This window comes from Pseudorasbora parva, chromosome 15 (genome assembly GCF_024679245.1).
Source record: "Pseudorasbora parva isolate DD20220531a chromosome 15, ASM2467924v1, whole genome shotgun sequence".
Lineage (NCBI taxonomy): Eukaryota > Metazoa > Chordata > Actinopteri > Cypriniformes > Gobionidae > Pseudorasbora > Pseudorasbora parva.
Window position 1 is genome coordinate 41090433 of NC_090186.1, and position 20412 is coordinate 41110844.

At 42.6% G+C, this 20412-nt stretch overlaps 1 protein-coding gene across 1 annotated transcript in view; it reads right to left on the reverse strand.

Annotated features, from left to right (window-relative positions):
- Positions 1 to 574: 574 nt before the first annotated feature.
- Positions 575 to 20412, reverse strand: part of gareml (GRB2 associated, regulator of MAPK1-like) — a 30603-nt gene continuing 10765 nt past the window's right edge. The window contains exons 5-6 of the mRNA XM_067418140.1: positions 15812 to 15969; positions 575 to 2709 (exon numbers count right to left, since the gene is read on the reverse strand). Of these exons, the coding sequence (XP_067274241.1) occupies positions 1944 to 2709; positions 15812 to 15969 (924 nt within the window). The 3' untranslated portion in view covers positions 575 to 1943. The remainder of the gene's footprint in view (positions 2710 to 15811; positions 15970 to 20412) is intronic.

Below are 20412 nucleotides of genomic sequence, written 5' to 3' on the forward strand. Positions count from 1 at the left end.
TTTCTTTAAGCAGTATTAACAAACCTTTTTATATTTTCGTGAGATTCATTAAAAGAAGGTAAGTTAACGTTACACCGCCATCTTGCTCCGACTAAAGAGACTTAAACGCACATTGTCTTAATACGAATATATATGAAATATTCTCTGCATGTTACAAACATTTGTGACGCAAAAGAAAATATATAATTTGCGATATATGGAAAATTTCTGTATGGAAATAAGGGCAGTTTTTTTTAGCATAAAAAAATGCTACATTGCTTTTTTGGGAGGGATGACGTCATTATGCACACCAGTTTATCGTAAAAGGCGGTAAAAGGCCAATTGGATAACAAAACAGTGGGAAAAGTGGATGGAAATTTGGCTATTGTTACATACTTTTTTTGCTTTCATATTTTTATTATGTAGTAATAAAAGCAATAAGCACCATGAAGGCATTGGTTACGGTGAATTTATAGCAGCTAAGGGGGTTTTATAATGCCCCTTAGCTGTTATACATTTACTGTAAACCCCGGCTTCATAGGGCTTATTGCTTTATTATTCCATTCAGAAACAAGTACATTGAAGATTTACTTCGTTCAAGTGAGCACTATTGATTTATTCTTTTCTGTAGTTGATCCAGCAGGATTAAATCATACATGATGAAATTACAGTACAAATGAAACACTACCGCTGTTAAATATTATTCAAAGTACACATGCATCTACAAAGGGGGAAATCTGTTAAATAAACATTCCAGAAACATTCCTGAAATGCTGATAAAACATTTTTTAAAAACAGTGAGATGAGGCTAAAACCTTCTCATTTCAGCAGCTCTGACTCGCCTCACACACACATCCTCCATCAGTGTAGGCCGCATTTAGTAAACTCTTAATTACAGTCACCTAATTACAGTGTGTTCTTTCGACTGTAAACTCACTGCTCTTATTAGTGTGTACATCACAAACTCTTTAAGTCTCTAAAAAGTCTCACTTCCTGTGTGCATGACATGAGCTCATTATGAGAGCAGATTGAATGGAGAAAATTGTTCTCAAGTGGGTGAATCCTGTCAAACCAGTCAAAAACCACCCCCCAAAATATTTTTTTTTCACCAGAATTTTTTATGAACATTCACCGCCAAAATTCTCATTAAAATAATGTTCAGATGTTATACTTTTGAGTTTTGCATCAACACTGAACTAGCTTTAGTTGATGACAACACTATTCGCTTTTGTAGAGCTGCTTATAATTGAATATCTTATAACTCTTGTTATGATTAATAAACTTTACAGTTATTGAACTGAGCTGAATAACGACACTATTGTCTTTTTACAGCTGCTTTACTGCAGATTTTGAATTTTTCAAATCTGATGAGGTTTGCATCATTGATTCTGTTATTTTCCTGATTATTACTGTAAAGCTGCTTTGAAACTATCTGAACTGTATAAAGTGCTGTAAATTAAGGTGACACCTTAAAATTATTTGTACCTATTTTTCCATGTTACAGTAACGAGAAAAAGATTTTCATACGTTCTAACAATGACAATTTATTTATGCATTTTTGCTTTGGGGTGAAATATGACCTGGACATGATCCTGACAGGTTTCATGAGATTCACCCAGATTGAACCAAATCCAACTGACAATCAGTCAGATTATTAGAAGAAGAAAAAAACACAGTCAGTAAACCATTGAAAGACAGCAGAACGGCCACAAGATGAGCTCTGACTGTCCACTGAAGGTACACAAAATAACCCAACCCCCAAAATAAAAACATCAAATAGTGCTCCATAATATATTAGTCACAATCTGTCAGTCCTTCGATTAGAGAGGTGTATTTCAGACACACACATACACATACACACTTATAAAACATCTGAAATTGTCCGAGCCGAAGCACTCATTGTGGCTGGAATAATTTTGTGTCTCTCAAATAAAAACATCTATAAGTTCACGATAACGTTGCCCTCATATCTTGGGTCTCCATCCCTTGATGAACTGCATGATTTTTTTGACCTGTAGTTTGGTGAGGTTAAAGTCCTCCGACAGGATTTCCTCTGTCAGCTGAGTGAAAATAGAGCCATCGATCCTCTCTCGACTGAACAGACCAATCACGTCGTCCGAAAGGCCGATAAACCTCAGACTGGACGAAACCTCCTCCACCGAGAGCCAGCAGAGCTCTGCGGGGGGTCGCCATGAAGACCCAGCCCCGCCCTCCGCCCCCCTTGTCATGGTGACTGATCCGGAGGCTGTGTCCACGGTTACCGCATCCTCTTCTGAACTCTTGACTGGTCTGGGTGGAGGCTCTGGACAACTTTCTGAAGCTCCCTGATTGGTTTGAGGCTCCTTGGGGCTGGAGCAAATGAGGTCTGGTATCAGGGTGGGGGAGTTCCTACCAGTGGTGAGCCAATCAGAAGAGGCGTGGGCGTGTCCCGGATTGGCAAAGGGGTTTAGGGCACCGAATGGTGCGAAGCGGTTCTGCGCAACCGGCCGTGGTCTAGGGCAGGTGGAGTAGTTCTTTTGGGCGGAGTCAGTGCTGAGTAGAGGTGTGTTGAGGATGTTGGAGGTATAAGTCCCGCCTCCTCGAGGATGAGACCAACAAGCCTGTGCGGGCTGAGCAGGATCAGGGCTTACGCAGGGGTCAGAGGTCACACAGTCGGCCCAGGTGCATGGGTAACAGTACAGAGAGTAAGAGTCCGGCGATGGAGAGCTGCTTCCGCTACGAGGAGCAGAACTGAGAGAGAGAGTTGTGTTATAAATAAACAAATGAAGGAAGAAATCACCAAAAAAAAGTATAAAAGTCTAATCCAAATAGACAAAAAGTTGCAAAATAAAGCACACACACTAAAGCCCGATTCAGACTACACACTATGTCTGATTTCATGTACCGATTAACATCTCCATGTTTATTACAGAGGTGGAAGTGTGTGTGTTTTCTAGATTGACTGTGCTTGTACAGTATATGTCTTTTAATTTATTATTGTAAAAGATTATTACAATAAACTTGCCTAAGTAAGCAGAGAAATCTAGACAAGTAACTTAAAGGGTTAGTTCACCCAAAAATGAAATTGATGTGATTAATGGCTCCCCCTAATGTCGTTTCTCACCCGTAAGACCTCCGTTCATCTTCACACACAGTTTAAGATATTTTATATTTTAGTCCCAGAGCATATGCAGTCTTTGCACACTATACTGTCCATGTCCAGAAAGGGAATAAAAACATCATCAAAGTAGTTCATATGTGACATCAGTTGGTTAATTAGAGTCTCTTGAAGCATCGGAAATACATTTAGGTCCAAAAATAACAAAAACTACGACTTTATTCAGCATTGTCTTCCATGAATCAGTGGATGAATCAATCGATCAATGATTCGGGTCGCCATTGTCACGTGATTTCAGCAGTTCAGATCGCGTGTCAAACTGCTGAAATCACGTGACATTGGCGATCCGAATCATTTATCGATTCATTGATTTGAGGAACGCGGAAGAGAAGACAAGGCTGAATAAAGTCGTAGTTTTTGTTATTTTTGGACCAAAATGTATTTTCGATGCTTCAAGAGATTCTAATTAACCAACTGATGTCACATATGAACTACTTTGATGATGTTTTTATTCCCTTTCCAGACATGGACAGTATAGTGTACATAGACTGCATATGCTCTGGGACTAAAATATATAATATCTTAAACTGTGTTCTGAAGATGAACGGAGGTCTTACGGATGAGGAACGACATTAGGGGGAGCCATTAATGACATCAATTTCATTTTTGGGTGAACTAACCCTTTAAGGCCTCGAGATACTTCAAGCAAATCGAAAAACAAACAAAATCAGGCCAAGATGAAGTTTGTTTTGTGTTTGTTTCAGGAGTTTGAAACGGCTTGCCAACGCGAAGTAAACACCTTCTAATTCCCATTGGTCTGTGGCGATTACGTAATAGGTAAGTGAACTCTTCTCTGGTTTATTTCCTCTGTTGAGTCTGTCGAGGTCAGACGTTCGCGAGTGAAAGCACACACACTGGAGAGTTGCTTTATAGTAGAAAATTAAGTTGTACGTCTTCTAATAAAATGAGGCCTCGTCCACACGAAGCCAGCGCTTTCCTAATCCGATCATTTTTTTTCCTCGTTTCAAGAAATATCCGCGTCCACACGGGATTAAGAAAACGGACTATAAACGATGTAGTTTGCATGCCAGGCCAGTGTGTGGCGCTGTAATTCTGCCACAGAAATACACTAAAAACGGAGAAGAAGAGTTGTGGCTAGCAAGGGTATAGCAGTGGTCGGAGGTGAGCCAAAATCTCACAATTAAATAACAATAAATACATTTGCTACTTAACAGATGTGTTTTATTAATGCCTACACCTACCCCAACCCTAAACATACCCTTACAATAATGCAGATACGGTAATTAAATGAGGCAATATTGATGTGCGCATGCCCAGTGCCCATAGTTGTATTCCTCAACTCTTTCCCCGTGCTGGACGTAGTGTGATGACATCACCGTTTCAGAAAATATACGGATTCGCTGAACACACGAAATGGAAGATGATCGTTTTCAGATTTATCCGCTTTGGGACCCGGTTTCGAAAAATATCGCATTCATGCTTCAAAACGCCGGATCCGTGTGGACGAAACGCTGATACGGTACAAAATTTATAAGTATACAGCGGAACGCGTCTCCGTGTGGACGGGGCCTGAGACGCTGGTACTGGCTTTCATGTTTTATAAGGTAAAGCTGTTTGTTTAAGTAATCTATTGTATAGTGATATATATATATATAAATGTGACTTTACTAGAGTGCCAAATTACAGAACGTATCCACGTTATTTTGATCAAATGCTTTTCTTATGCTTTATTAAAAAAACGCTTGTTTTTCCCCCCCCATTTTTCTTGTGTTTATTTTGTTTTTGAGAGGCGGTGTCCGTATTTTAGCTAACAGTATATCGCTGCTCACGTATTTCAAACTTCTTTCTAACCCTTAAGTGAAGAACGGAAAAATGTGAGTATATCGGGCCTTTACTAATGGGCAGTCTTCACAGTTTATGAAATTTGGCTCTATACCATCCATATTGAAACTAAATGAAAGCATGTGGAAAAGCATATTCGGACAGGTAGATTTCGATTAGATTTCTCAGAGGACAGTTGAGTTTGCTGAAGAGCAGTGAAGGTAATTTGCTCTGGAATATTTACTGAGGTTGTGTGAGGAGAAACACAGACATGGCAGATTCGGATTGTAAATTTGTAAAGTACTTTTGCAACGTCCCCAAAGAAAACTAGTCCCGTTCTAATAGGGTTAAAGATCGTGAGGGAAAAAAGAAAGCAAATGCAAGATCATGTTGTGACCAAAATATTTGCCGATCCTTAGCTGTAGTTTTTTTCTTGAATGTAATTATTTGTTTTCTCTTTATCATCTTAGTGTACGGGCCTTTTTTGTACCTTTACATAATAAATAAATGCAAAAATAACATTGTTTTTGTTTCTTTGTTTAGTAGTATATGATATTATTAAGTAGGATCAATTATCAGTGCTTCCGAATGGAAATATTTGCTCGAAAGTACTAAAATAATTATTAATGGAATAATTAACTTCCTTTTGATTCCCATTCCTACTTATCTCCAACTAATAGCTTAAAAGGCTCTATTTAAACCCTCCAAGAGTACACCACACCACACCACAATACTTCCATTTGCAATATTCCTTTCAAGAAAAGCAATTAGCAACGCCTTTGTGGCTGCTATTTTGGGCATCCAAGACCAAGTCGCATCTACTTGAATAGGACAATCCTGAAATCTCAAAAACTGCTTGCCACACTCACATTTTAATAACATTTACAATCAGTTTTTTTTCTTGACATGAACAATTGTCCCATAAATGTTATTTCTTATGCTTTTATATATATAATATATATTTTAAGGTGGACTAGCCAAAAGACATGACACGATTGGCTCTTCTATTTAAAAGGCAAGGACTTATTCCACCAAATTTCACGTTGCACTTTCTATCATTCATAATAACAATATCACCCTCATGTCGTTCCAAACCGGTAAGACTTTCATTCATCTTTGGAAAAGAAGATATTTTTGATGAAATCTAAGGATTGTGGAAAATGAAAGCTCAAGCATGTTCACATGAGGTGTGATAACAGTGAGGTTCATTTTCGTGTTACTAGGGACGTTTGAGCTTCACGAACCAATGAGGTTCATTCATGCGCAGCACGTTTGAGCTTCACGAACCAATGAGGTTCATTCATGCGCAGCACGTTTGAGCTTCACGAACCAATGAGGTTCATTCATGCGCAGCACGTTTGAGCTTCACGAACCAATGAGGTTCATTCATGCGCAGCACGTTTGAGCTTCACGAACCAATGAGGTTCATTCATACGCAGCACGTTTGAGCTTCACGAACCAATGAGGTTCATTCATGCGCAGCACGTTTGAGCTTCACGAACCAATGAGGTTCATTCATACGCAGCACGTTTGAGCTTCACGAACCAAAGAGGTTCATTCATGCGCAGCACGTTTGAGCTTCACTAACCAATGAGGTTCATTCATTCGCAGCACGTTTGAGCTTCACGAACCAATGAGGTTCATTCATGCGCAGCACGTTTGAGCTTCACTAACCAATGAGGTTCATTCATGCGCAGCACGTTTGAGCTTCACTAACCAATGAGGTTCATTCATTCGCAGCACGTTTGAGCTTCACTAACCAATGAGGTTCATTCATGCGCAGCACGTTTGAGCTTCACGAACCAAAGAGGTTCATTCATGCGCAGCACGTTTGAGCTTCACTAACCAATGAGGTTCATTCATACGCAGCACGTTTGAGCTTCACTAACCAATGAGGTTCATTCATACGCAGCACGTTTGAGCTTCACGAACCAATGAGGTTCATTCATGCGCAGCACGTTTGAGCTTCACGAACCAATGAGGTTCATTCATGCGCAGCACGTTTGAGCTTCACGAACCAATGAGGTTCATTCATGCGCAGCACGTTTGAGCTTCACGAACCAATGAGGTTCATTCATGCGCAGCACGTTTGAGCTTCACGAACCAATGAGGTTCATTCATGCGCAGCACGTTTGAGCTTCACTAACCAATGAGGTTCATTCATACGCAGCACGTTTGAGCTTCACGAACCAATGAGGTTCATTCATGCGCAGCACGTTTGAGCTTCACGAACCAATGAGGTTCATTCATACGCAGCACGTTTGAGCTTCACGAACCAATGAGGTTCATTCATGCGCAGCACGTTTGAGCTTCACTAACCAATGAGGTTCATTCATGCGCAGCACGTTTGAGCTTCACGAACCAATGAGGTTCATTCATGCGCAGCACGTTTGAGCTTCACTAACCAATGAGGTTCATTCATGCGCAGCACGTTTGAGCTTCACTGACCAATGAGGTTCATTCATGCGCAGCACGTTTGAGCTTCACGAACCAATGAGGTTCATTCATGCGCAGCACGTTTGAGCTTCACGAACCAATGAGGTTCATTCATGCGCAGCACGTTTGAGCTTCACTAACCAATGAGGTTCATTCATACGCAGCACGTTTGAGCTTCACTGACCAATGAGGTTCATTCATGCGCAGCACGTTTGAGCTTCACGGACCAATGAGGTTCATTCATACGCAGCACGTTTGAGCTTCACGGACCAATGAGGTTCATTCATGCGCAGCACGTTTGAGCTTCACGAACCAATGAGGTTCATTCATACGCAGCACGTTTGAGCTTCACGAACCAATGAGGTTCATTCATGCGCAGCACGTTTGAGCTTCACGGACCAATGAGGTTCATTCATACGCAGCACGTTTGAGCTTCACGAACCAATGAGGTTCATTCATGCGCAGCACGTTGGAGCTTCACTAACCAATGAGGTTCATTCATGCGCAGCAGGTTTGAGCTTCACGAACCAATGAGGTTCATTCATACGCAGCACGTTTGAGCTTCACTAACCAATGAGGTTCATTCATACGCAGCACGTTTGAGCTTCACGAACCAATGAGGTTCATTCATGCGCAGCACGTTTGAGCTTCACGAACCAATGAGGTTCATTCATACGCAGCACGTTTGAGCTTCACGAACCAATGAGGTTCATTCATGCGCAGCACGTTTGAGCTTCACGAACCAATGAGGTTCATTCATACGCAGCACGTTGGAGCTTCACTAACCAATGAGGTTCATTCATGCGCAGCACGTTTGAGCTTCACGAACCAATGAGGTTCATTCATGCGCAGCACGTTTGAGCTTCACGAACCAATGAGGTTCATTCATGCGCAGCACGTTTGAGCTTCACGAACCAATGAGGTTCATTCATGCGCAGCACGTTGGAGCTTCACGAACCAATGAGGTTCATTCATGCGCAGCACGTTTGAGCTTCACTAACCAATGAGGTTCATTCATACGCAGCACGTTTGAGCTTCACTAACCAATGAGGTTCATTCATGCGCAGCACGTTGGAGCTTCACGAACCAATGAGGTTCATTCATGCGCAGCACGTTTGAGCTTCACTAACCAATGAGGTTCATTCATGCGCAGCACGTTTGAGCTTCACTAACCAATGAGGTTCATTCATACGCAGCACGTTTGAGCTTCACTAACCAATGAGGTTCATTCATACGCAGCACGTTTGAGCTTCACGAACCAATGAGGTTCATTCATGCGCAGCACGTTTGAGCTTCACGAACCAATGAGGTTCATTCATGCGCAGCACGTTTGAGCTTCACTAACCAATGAGGTTCATTCATTCGCAGCACGTTTGAGCTTCACTAACCAATGAGGTTCATTCATACGCAGCACGTTTGAGCTTCACTAACCAATGAGGTTCATTCATTCGCAGCACGTTTGAGCTTCACTAACCAATGAGGTTCATTCATACGCAGCACGTTTGAGCTTCAATAACCAATGAGGTTCATTCATGCGCAGCACGTTTGAGCTTCACTAACCAATGAGGTTCATTCATGCGCAGCACGTTTGAGCTTCACTGACCAATGAGGTTCATTCATGCGCAGCACGTTTGAGCTTCACGAACCAATGAGGTTCATTCATACGCAGCACGTTGGAGCTTCACGAACCAATGAGGTTCATTCATACGCAGCACGTTTGAGCTTCACGAACCAATGAGGTTCATTCATACGCAGCACGTTGGAGCTTCACGAACCAATGAGGTTCATTCATACGCAGCACGTTGGAGCTTCACGAACCAATGAGGTTCATTCATACGCAGCACGTTGGAGCTTCACGAACCAATGAGGTTCATTCATACGCAGCACGTTGGAGCTTCACGAACCAATGAGGTTCATTCATACGCAGCACGTTTGAGCTTCACTAACCAATGAGGTTCATTCATGCGCAGCACGTTTGAGCTTCACTAACCAATGAGGTTCATTCATGCGCAGCACGTTTGAGCTTCACGAACCAATGAGGTTCATTCATACGCAGCACGTTGGAGCTTCACGAACCAATGAGGTTCATTCATACGCAGCACGTTGGAGCTTCACGAACCAATGAGGTTCATTCATACGCAGCACGTTGGAGCTTCACGAACCAATGAGGTTCATTCATGCGCAGCACGTTTGAGCTTCACGAACCAATGAGGTTCATTCATACGCAGCACGTTTGAGCTTCACGAACCAATGAGGTTCATTCATGCGCAGCACGTTTGAGCTTCACGAACCAATGAGGTTCATTTATACGCAGCACGTTTGAGCTTCACGAACCAATGAGGTTCATTCATGCGCAGCACGTTTGAGCTTCACTAACCAATGAGGTTCATTCATGCGCAGCACGTTTGAGCTTCACTAACCAATGAGGTTCATTCATACGCAGCACGTTTGAGCTTCACGAACCAATGAGGTTCATTCATGCGCAGCACGTTTGAGCTTCACGAACCAATGAGGTTCATTCATGCGCAGCACGTTTGAGCTTCACGAACCAATGAGGTTCATTCATGCGCAGCACGTTTGAGCTTCACGAACCAATGAGGTTCATTTATACGCAGCACGTTTGAGCTTCACGAACCAATGAGGTTCATTCATGCGCAGCACGTTTGAGCTTCACTAACCAATGAGGTTCATTCATACGCAGCACGTTTGAGCTTCACTAACCAATGAGGTTCATTCATGCGCAGCACGTTTGAGCTTCACTGACCAATGAGGTTCATTCATGCGCAGCACGTTTGAGCTTCACTAACCAATGAGGTTCATTCATGCGCAGCACGTTTGAGCTTCACTGAACAATGAGGTTCATTCATGCGCAGCACGTTTGAGCTTCACTAACCAATGAGGTTCATTCATACGCAGCACGTTTGAGCTTCACTAACCAATGAGGTTCATTCATGCGCAGCACGTTTGAGCTTCTCTAACCAATGAGGTTCATTCATTCGCAGCACGTTTGAGCTTCACGAACCAATGAGGTTCATTCATACGCAGCACGTTTGAGCTTCACGAACCAATGAGGTTCATTCATGCGCAGCACGTTTGAGCTTCACTAACCAATGAGGTTCATTCATGCGCAGCACGTTTGAGCTTCACTAACCAATGAGGTTCATTCATTCGCAGCACGTTTGAGCTTCACTAACCAATGAGGTTCATTCATACGCAGCACGTTTGAGCTTCACTAACCAATGAGGTTCATTCATTCGCAGCACGTTTGAGCTTCACTAACCAATGAGGTTCATTCATACGCAGCACGTTTGAGCTTCACTAACCAATGAGGTTCATTCATGCGCAGCACGTTTGAGCTTCACTAACCAATGAGGTTCATTCATGCGCAGCACGTTTGAGCTTCTCTAACCAATGAGGTTCATTCATGCGCAGCACGTTTGAGCTTCACTGACCAATGAGGTTCATTCATGCGCAGCACGTTTGAGCTTCACTGACCAATGAGGTTCATTCATACGCAGCACGTTTGAGCTTCACTAACCAATGAGGTTCATTCATGCGCAGCACGTTTGAGCTTCACTAACCAATGAGGTTCATTCATGCGCAGCACGTTTGAGCTTCACGAACCAATGAGGTTCATTCATGCGCAGCACGTTTGAGCTTCACGAACCAATGAGGTTCATTCATACGCAGCACGTTGGAGCTTCACGAACCAATGAGGTTCATTCATGCGCAGCACGTTTGAGCTTCACGAACCAATGAGGTTCATTCATGCGCAGCACGTTTGAGCTTCACGAACCAATGAGGTTCATTCATGCGCAGCACGTTTGAGCTTCACGAACCAATGAGGTTCATTCATACGCAGCACGTTGGAGCTTCACGAACCAATGAGGTTCATTCATGCGCAGCACGTTTGAGCTTCACTAACCAATGAGGTTCATTCATGCGCAGCACGTTTGAGCTTCTCTAACCAATGAGGTTCATTCATACGCAGCACGTTTGAGCTTCACTAACCAATGAGGTTCATTCATGCGCAGCACGTTTGAGCTTCTCTAACCAATGAGGTTCATTCATACGCAGCACGTTTGAGCTTCTCTAACCAATGAGGTTCATTCATGCGCAGCACGTTTGAGCTTCTCTAACCAATGAGGTTCATTCATGCGCAGCACGTTTGAGCTTCACTAACCAATGAGGTTCATTCATGCGCAGCACGTTTGAGCTTCACTAACCAATGAGGTTCATTCATGCGCAGCACGTTTGAGCTTCACTAACCAATGAGGTTCATTCATGCGCAGCACGTTTGAGCTTCACGAACCAATGAGGTTCATTCATACGCAGCACGTTTGAGCTTCACTAACCAATGAGGTTCATTCATACGCAGCACGTTTGAGCTTCACGAACCAATGAGGTTCATTCATACGCAGCACGTTTGAGCTTCACTAACCAATGAGGTTCATTCATGCGCAGCACGTTTGAGCTTCACTAACCAATGAGGTTCATTCATGCGCAGCACGTTTGAGCTTCACGAACCAATGAGGTTCATTCATGCGCAGCACGTTTGAGCTTCACTAACCAATGAGGTTCATTCATGCGCAGCACGTTTGAGCTTCACGAACCAATGAGGTTCATTCATGCGCAGCACGTTTGAGCTTCTCTAACCAATGAGGTTCATTCATTCGCAGCACGTTTGAGCTTCACGAACCAATGAGGTTCATTCATACGCAGCACGTTTGAGCTTCACTAACCAATGAGGTTCATTCATGCGCAGCACGTTTGAGCTTCACTAACCAATGAGGTTCATTCATACGCAGCACGTTTGAGCTTCACTAACCAATGAGGTTCATTCATGCGCAGCACGTTTGAGCTTCACTAACCAATGAGGTTCATTCATGCGCAGCACGTTTGAGCTTCACTAACCAATGAGGTTCATTCATGCGCAGCACGTTTGAGCTTCACTAACCAATGAGGTTCATTCATGCGCAGCACGTTTGAGCTTCACTAACCAATGAGGTTCATTCATGCGCAGCACGTTTGAGCTTCACTAACCAATGAGGTTCATTCATGCGCAGCACGTTTGAGCTTCACTAACCAATGAGGTTCATTCATGCGCAGCACGTTTGAGCTTCACTAACCAATGAGGTTCATTCATGCGCAGCACGTTTGAGCTTCACTAACCAATGAGGTTCATTCATGCGCAGCACGTTTGAGCTTCACTAACCAATGAGGTTCATTCATGCGCAGCACGTTTGAGCTTCACTAACCAATGAGGTTCATTCATACGCAGCACGTTTGAGCTTCACTAACCAATGAGGTTCATTCATGCGCAGCACGTTTGAGCTTCACTAACCAATGAGGTTCATTCATGCGCAGCACGTTTGAGCTTCACGAACCAATGAGGTTCATTCATGCGCAGCACGTTTGAGCTTCACGAACCAATGAGGTTCATTCATACGCAGCACGTTTGAGCTTCACGAACCAATGAGGTTCATTCATACGCAGCACGTTTGAGCTTCACTAACCAATGAGGTTCATTCATACGCAGCACGTTTGAGCTTCACTAACCAATGAGGTTCATTCATGCGCAGCACGTTTGAGCTTCACTGACCAATGAGGTTCATTCATGCGCAGCACGTTTGAGCTTCACTAACCAATGAGGTTCATTCATACGCAGCACGTTTGAGCTTCACTAACCAATGAGGTTCATTCATGCGCAGCACGTTTGAGCTTCACTAACCAATGAGGTTCATTCATGCGCAGCACGTTTGAGCTTCACTAACCAATGAGGTTCATTCATGCGCAGCACGTTTGAGCTTCACGAACCAATGAGGTTCATTCATGCGCAGCACGTTTGAGCTTCACGAACCAATGAGGTTCATTCATGCGCAGCACGTTTGAGCTTCACGAACCAATGAGGTTCATTCATGCGCAGCACGTTTGAGCTTCACGAACCAATGAGGTTCATTCATACGCAGCACGTTGGAGCTTCACGAACCAATGAGGTTCATTCATGCGCAGCACGTTTGAGCTTCACTAACCAATGAGGTTCATTCATACGCAGCACGTTTGAGCTTCACTAACCAATGAGGTTCATTCATGCGCACCACGTTTGAGCTTCACTAACCAATGAGGTTCATTCATGCGCAGCACGTTTGAGCTTCACTGACCAATGAGGTTCATTCATGCGCAGCACGTTTGAGCTTCACTGACCAATGAGGTTCATTCATACGCAGCACGTTTGAGCTTCACTAACCAATGAGGTTCATTCATGCGCAGCACGTTTGAGCTTCACTAACCAATGAGGTTCATTCATGCGCAGCACGTTTGAGCTTCACGAACCAATGAGGTTCATTCATGCGCAGCACGTTTGAGCTTCACGAACCAATGAGGTTCATTCATACGCAGCACGTTGGAGCTTCACGAACCAATGAGGTTCATTCATGCGCAGCACGTTTGAGCTTCACGAACCAATGAGGTTCATTCATGCGCAGCACGTTTGAGCTTCACGAACCAATGAGGTTCATTCATGCGCAGCACGTTTGAGCTTCACGAACCAATGAGGTTCATTCATACGCAGCACGTTGGAGCTTCACGAACCAATGAGGTTCATTCATGCGCAGCACGTTTGAGCTTCACTAACCAATGAGGTTCATTCATGCGCAGCACGTTTGAGCTTCTCTAACCAATGAGGTTCATTCATGCGCAGCACGTTTGAGCTTCTCTAACCAATGAGGTTCATTCATGCGCAGCACGTTTGAGCTTCACTAACCAATGAGGTTCATTCATGCGCAGCACGTTTGAGCTTCACTAACCAATGAGGTTCATTCATGCGCAGCACGTTTGAGCTTCACTAACCAATGAGGTTCATTCATGCGCAGCACGTTTGAGCTTCACGAACCAATGAGGTTCATTCATGCGCAGCACGTTTGAGCTTCACGAACCAATGAGGTTCATTCATACGCAGCACGTTTGAGCTTCACGAACCAATGAGGTTCATTCATACGCAGCACGTTTGAGCTTCACTAACCAATGAGGTTCATTCATGCGCAGCACGTTTGAGCTTCACGAACCAATGAGGTTCATTCATGCGCAGCACGTTTGAGCTTCACGAACCAATGAGGTTCATTCATACGCAGCACGTTTGAGCTTCACGAACCAATGAGGTTCATTCATGCGCAGCACGTTTGAGCTTCACTAACCAATGAGGTTCATTCATGCGCAGCACGTTTGAGCTTCTCTAACCAATGAGGTTCATTCATACGCAGCACGTTTGAGCTTCACTAACCAATGAGGTTCATTCATACGCAGCACGTTTGAGCTTCACTAACCAATGAGGTTCATTCATACGCAGCACGTTTGAGCTTCACGAACCAATGAGGTTCATTCATACGCAGCACGTTTGAGCTTCACTAACCAATGAGGTTCATTCATGCGCAGCACGTTTGAGCTTCACTAACCAATGAGGTTCATTCATGCGCAGCACGTTTGAGCTTCACTAACCAATGAGGTTCATTCATGCGCAGCACGTTTGAGCTTCACTAACCAATGAGGTTCATTCATGCGCAGCACGTTTGAGCTTCACTAACCAATGAGGTTCATTCATGCGCAGCACGTTTGAGCTTCACTAACCAATGAGGTTCATTCATGCGCAGCACGTTTGAGCTTCACTAACCAATGAGGTTCATTCATGCGCAGCACGTTTGAGCTTCACTAACCAATGAGGTTCATTCATGCGCAGCACGTTTGAGCTTCACTAACCAATGAGGTTCATTCATACGCAGCACGTTTGAGCTTCACTAACCAATGAGGTTCATTCATACGCAGCACGTTTGAGCTTCTCTAACCAATGAGGTTCATTCATACGCAGCACGTTTGAGCTTCACTAACCAATGAGGTTCATTCATACGCAGCACGTTTGAGCTTCACTAACCAATGAGGTTCATTCATACGCAGCACGTTTGAGCTTCACTAACCAATGAGGTTCATTCATACGCAGCACGTTTGAGCTTCACTAACCAATGAGGTTCATTCATGCGCAGCACGTTTGAGCTTCACTAACCAATGAGGTTCATTCATGCGCAGCACGTTTGAGCTTCACTAACCAATGAGGTTCATTCATGCGCAGCACGTTTGAGCTTCCTCAAGAGGTTTGTTCTGGCATGTCAAGCAGGTTCATGTTCATCTGTCAATGTTTAAATGTGAAAAGCCGAAATTAAAATTGTTCATCATATAAAATTATAAAGAGATCAAGTCTCTTCAGAAGATTTGGACTAAACTGCTCAGGTCATGTGGATTAGTTTTATGATCTCTATGAACTTTTGAAGCGTTACAGTGGTTGTTGCGTTTGAAGATGAACGAAAATCGTACAGGTTTGGAACGACATGAGGGTGAGTAATTAATGACATTCCTTTCAGCTAACCCTTTAAGTCAATAAGTACATTTTTCTGTGTGTGTGATTTTTACCTCTCTTGCAGTCCAGAGGAATAAAACGAGAGGTTTGGGTTGAGTGTCTGTGTGGCTGGAGATTTGGGGAAGCGGGGGACTGGCGGGCTGGGGGCGGGGCCCTTAGCACAGCGGGGTGGAACAGGGGGGGCATTTAAAAAACGACACTCCTCTTTCACCTAGATAGACAGAAAAAATGCAAAAGAACTATAACAAGGTCACACTAGACAGTCAGTGACATGTCCTATATTACACAGACTTGCTATTGTCTTCCTCACATGTCAGTCTCTGTCCAGAAGATAGTACACCACCATTTTGAACATAAATGAAACAATAAATACCAAAAATTGAACAATAAACAGAATATGGAATAAATGCAACACTGAATCATAAATACTAAACAATGACTATTGAAAACTAAATATAGAACACTATTAGTTCTCATGATAAAAACATTTAAACAGGCAAAAAATCTCACGTTAAATAATACTCTAAATTCAAACTGATAAGCAATTATCAGTTGTATATCTCAGGCTGTCAGTCAAACTAATTGCATGATATTTTAACTATATTTTAATAATCAAATAGGTACTGCTCAATCAATTTAAATCCACAAAACTTTGTTCACAGACTTTATTTTAATTAATTTTTCTTCTTTAATTAGTTTTTATTAAATTCTCATTTGCCGAATTGTGAGGAATTCCCTCTGGGATTCTTGGATACAGTTCACTTCCTCCACAAATACACCAGAGTGTGTGCGTGTGTGTGTTTGGGATGCTAAATTACAGGCCAGATCTGAGCCCTCTATGTGTGGGAGAAAGAGAGAGAGGAGTAAAGCAAAAGGCTGTAATTTCAGTCAACAGTTTTAAAAACACTTTAATTCTGGCTCTACATCCTGATCATGAGACGAGATGTTTTGTTTCTCTGTAAAATATCTGTAAAAATTATCGGAAAAACTTTTACCACCTGCATTGTTAGCATTATCAGAATATTTGGAAGTGTTCAAAATATTCAAGTAGCTCCACGTATATAAAATACATAGGCTGAGATGATGTGTGTGCTTGTTTTTGTGAAATATCAGGACACAAATGTATATAATGACATGGGTATTAGGAGGATAGGGTGCCATTTTTTTTCCACTTTTGAAAATGCTTATAAATCATACAGAATTATTTTTTTAAGAAGGTAAAAATGCAGAATGTTTCCTGTGATGGGTAGGTTTAGGGGCAGGGGCAGTGTAAGGGGATAGAAAATACGGTTTGTACAGTATAAAAACCATTACGCTTATGGAAAGACCCCACATTTCACAAAAACAAATGTGTGTGTGTGTGTGTGTGTGTGTGTGTGTTCCAGTAAACACATGCTCATTATTCAGTCTTTAAAAGCAATAGTATCAATAATTTAGTCAGGGGCAGCAGTGCTGTGTGATACTGTATATAATGCACATATGATTGTGTGTGTGTGTGTGGGGCCGTGGCAAAAGAACTGAGGAAGAGCAGTATTCTCATGAGAATAAAGAGGGTTACTGAACTGCAGTACAGCTGAGCTCAGGGTCAGAAGCCCAATAACACTAGGAGAAAATGAAAGGAGATTCTCACAAAACATGGCCAGAATTTTTCACCTCAAATCCAATAGAAACAAAAAAGGACTTATATTTATTATTATAAAGGACAATATTATTTATCATTATACTTTTTAAAAAATGTCTTTTTTTTATATATTTAATATTTACATTATACTTATACTTCATTATAAAGTAAGCCTCTAAGATTTTAAGTGGCATTTTCCATAACAAATACATATATTTCCCCCAAAATGATAATTACAAAATTTCAATAACATTACTGTAATCCCGTACACAAAGAGGAGCCAAAACATTATGACCACCTGCCGAATATGGTGTTGGCCTTCTGCGTGTTGCCAAAACAGCACCATCCCACCGTCTAAAGTCAAGGCTTCTATGTGAATGTGTCCTGCTGTCTCTGGCTCAAAGGTGTCAACAGCAGATCCTTCAAGTCCTGTAGGTTGCGAGGTGGAGTCGCCGTGGATTGAACTTGTTGCTCCAGCACATACCACAGATGATCAACTGGACTGAGATCTGGGGAATCTGGAGGCCAGGGCAACTCCATGAACTCTTCATCATGTTCCTCAAACCATTCCTGAACAGTGTGTGCAGAAGGGTGCATTATCCTGCTGAAAAAGCCACTACCACCAAGGAACACCTTTGTTATGAACGGGTGTACCTGGCCTGCAACAATGTTTAAAGGGGTGGTTCCATGGTTTTTTTCTAGGCTTGGTTGTGTTTATGGGGCGCAGTATAACATGTCTTAATACTGTATTTTTCTAAAATAAAAATATTTTAACTTTATTTCACACCGCTGTCTCCACTGTCCTTTAAACAGCTCGTTTGCTTCCTGCTTCTAAGTCCATCCCTCCAAAAAACACAATGGTCTTAGATTGGTTAGATGGCCAAATGTAGTTTTCTGTATTTTTATTGGCTGAAGTGCCAAGCACAGGTTGCCGGAAACGCAACGCCCCTTACCATTATGCGCACAGAGAAAAAGGGTGTCAAAATTGTACCTTTAGGGGTACAACAGCTTGTCGCTGGGGCAGTACCCTTAAAAGGACATCTTAGTAGCCAAGATTGTTTACTCCTAAAAGGTCCATATTAGTACCTTTGAGTATTGCGTACCTTAAGGTAGAGGGCTGCATTGGGAATGAGACCCGCCGGGTCCCGCGGGACCCAACGCAAATCTTGCGGCAGTGGGCGGTTTAAATTTTGCTGCGGGCGGGAATGGGCGGCTAAAAAAAACACTGGGATAGGGAGGTTGCCTAGCGCCATGATGGAGATGTCAATAAATGATGTAGAAAAGAACCTTAAATGAGGTATTTACAGCACAAAAGCTAAGCAAGGAAAGTCTGACATTTGGAGAAGTTTCTCAATTGTTTGTGATAAAGATGGAAAGGAGCTGGACTTTGTTCATTGTGACAAATGTGCAAAAATACTCATCTACAATGGGCACAAATCCAGCACGTCTGGGTTGAGGCGACACACCTGCTTTGTTCTCCCCGGTCAAAGTTTTCATGTAGCCTAGTTTATCATATTATGTATATATTTTTTTGCAAAGCAATCTATTTTTATGTGCAAAGTTTTTGAAAAAAACAAAATTATATTTGAATGTATTGTGTTTAGTCTTTTTTTATTTTTTACATGCAGGCCAGGGAAATGAAACAAACAACCCCATGAATCTCTTTAATATTATCAATACCAATACGTGTTTTTTTCCCCTGCGGGACGGGAGAAGACACAAAATCAATGCATCTGTATTATTGTGCTGAGTTTTGCGGGTGCGGGCGGGAGTGGACATACATATTGCGGGAGCGGGCGGGAGTGTAACACATACGTTGCGGGAGCGGGCAGTAATGGTCAGAAATTCAGCGGGATGTAGAAAACAGTCCCGCGCAGGGCTCTACCTTAAGGTACTACTATGAACCTTTATGTGGTAAAAATGGTACAATATTGTCCTTTTAAGTGTACTGCCCCAGCAAAAAGCTGTTGTACCCCTAAAGGTACAATTTTGACATTGTTTTTCTCTGTATGTGGGCAGAAGTCACATCTGGGGCAGTATTTATGTTAATAGCAAGGGTTTATGATGTTACCAACCCAGGAAGAAGATCATTGTAGTCCAAATCAGCCATTTTTGTAGGCAATAAACTGCCATAACTTTAAAAGACAATATCTTTGTTTGCATTGAACTTTCAGCGCTGTACTAACTAAAGTAAAAAAAATGGCAATCGCATGCAAACACCACTTTAAGTAGGTGGCACGTGTCATATTTACGTCCGCATCAACGGCGGGACCCTGGGTTTCCCAGCAAAGCATTACCCAAAGCGTCACACTCCCTCCAACGGCTTGTTGTCGTCCCACAGTTTATCCTGATGCCAACACTTCCCCAGGTTAACGGCACACACATACACGGATGTCCACGAGATGTAAAAGAGAACGTGACTCAACAGACCAGATGACCTTCTGCAAGGTCCAGTTCTGACACTCGTGTGCCCATTGTAGCTTTCAACGGTGTACAGGGGTCATTATATACACTCTGGATTGGTCTACGGCTATGCAGCCGCATACGCAGCAGATGCACTCTGTGTGATACATTCCTCCCATAACATCATTAATATTTTGTGTGACTTGTGCCACAGTAGACCTTCTGTTGGTTCGACCAGACTGGATAGCCTTCGTTAACCTTGTGCATTAATGAGCTGTCGGTTTGTGGTTTGTCCCTCCTCTGACACTGTTTGTAAATTCTCACCACTGCTGACCGAGAGCAACACACAAGCCCTGCTGTTTCAGAAATAGTCTGACCCAGTCACCTTGCCTTAATAAGTCGCTCAGATCTTTATTCTTGGCCATTTCTCCTGTATCCAACACATTGATTATGAGAACAGATTGTTTGCGTATCATTTACCTAGACCTTAATATGTATCCTTGTTAATAGATGATCAACGATATTCACTTTACCTGTGACATAATGTTTTGGCTCATTAGTGTGTGTGTGTGTGTGTGTGTGTATATATATATATATATATATATATATATATATATATATATATATATA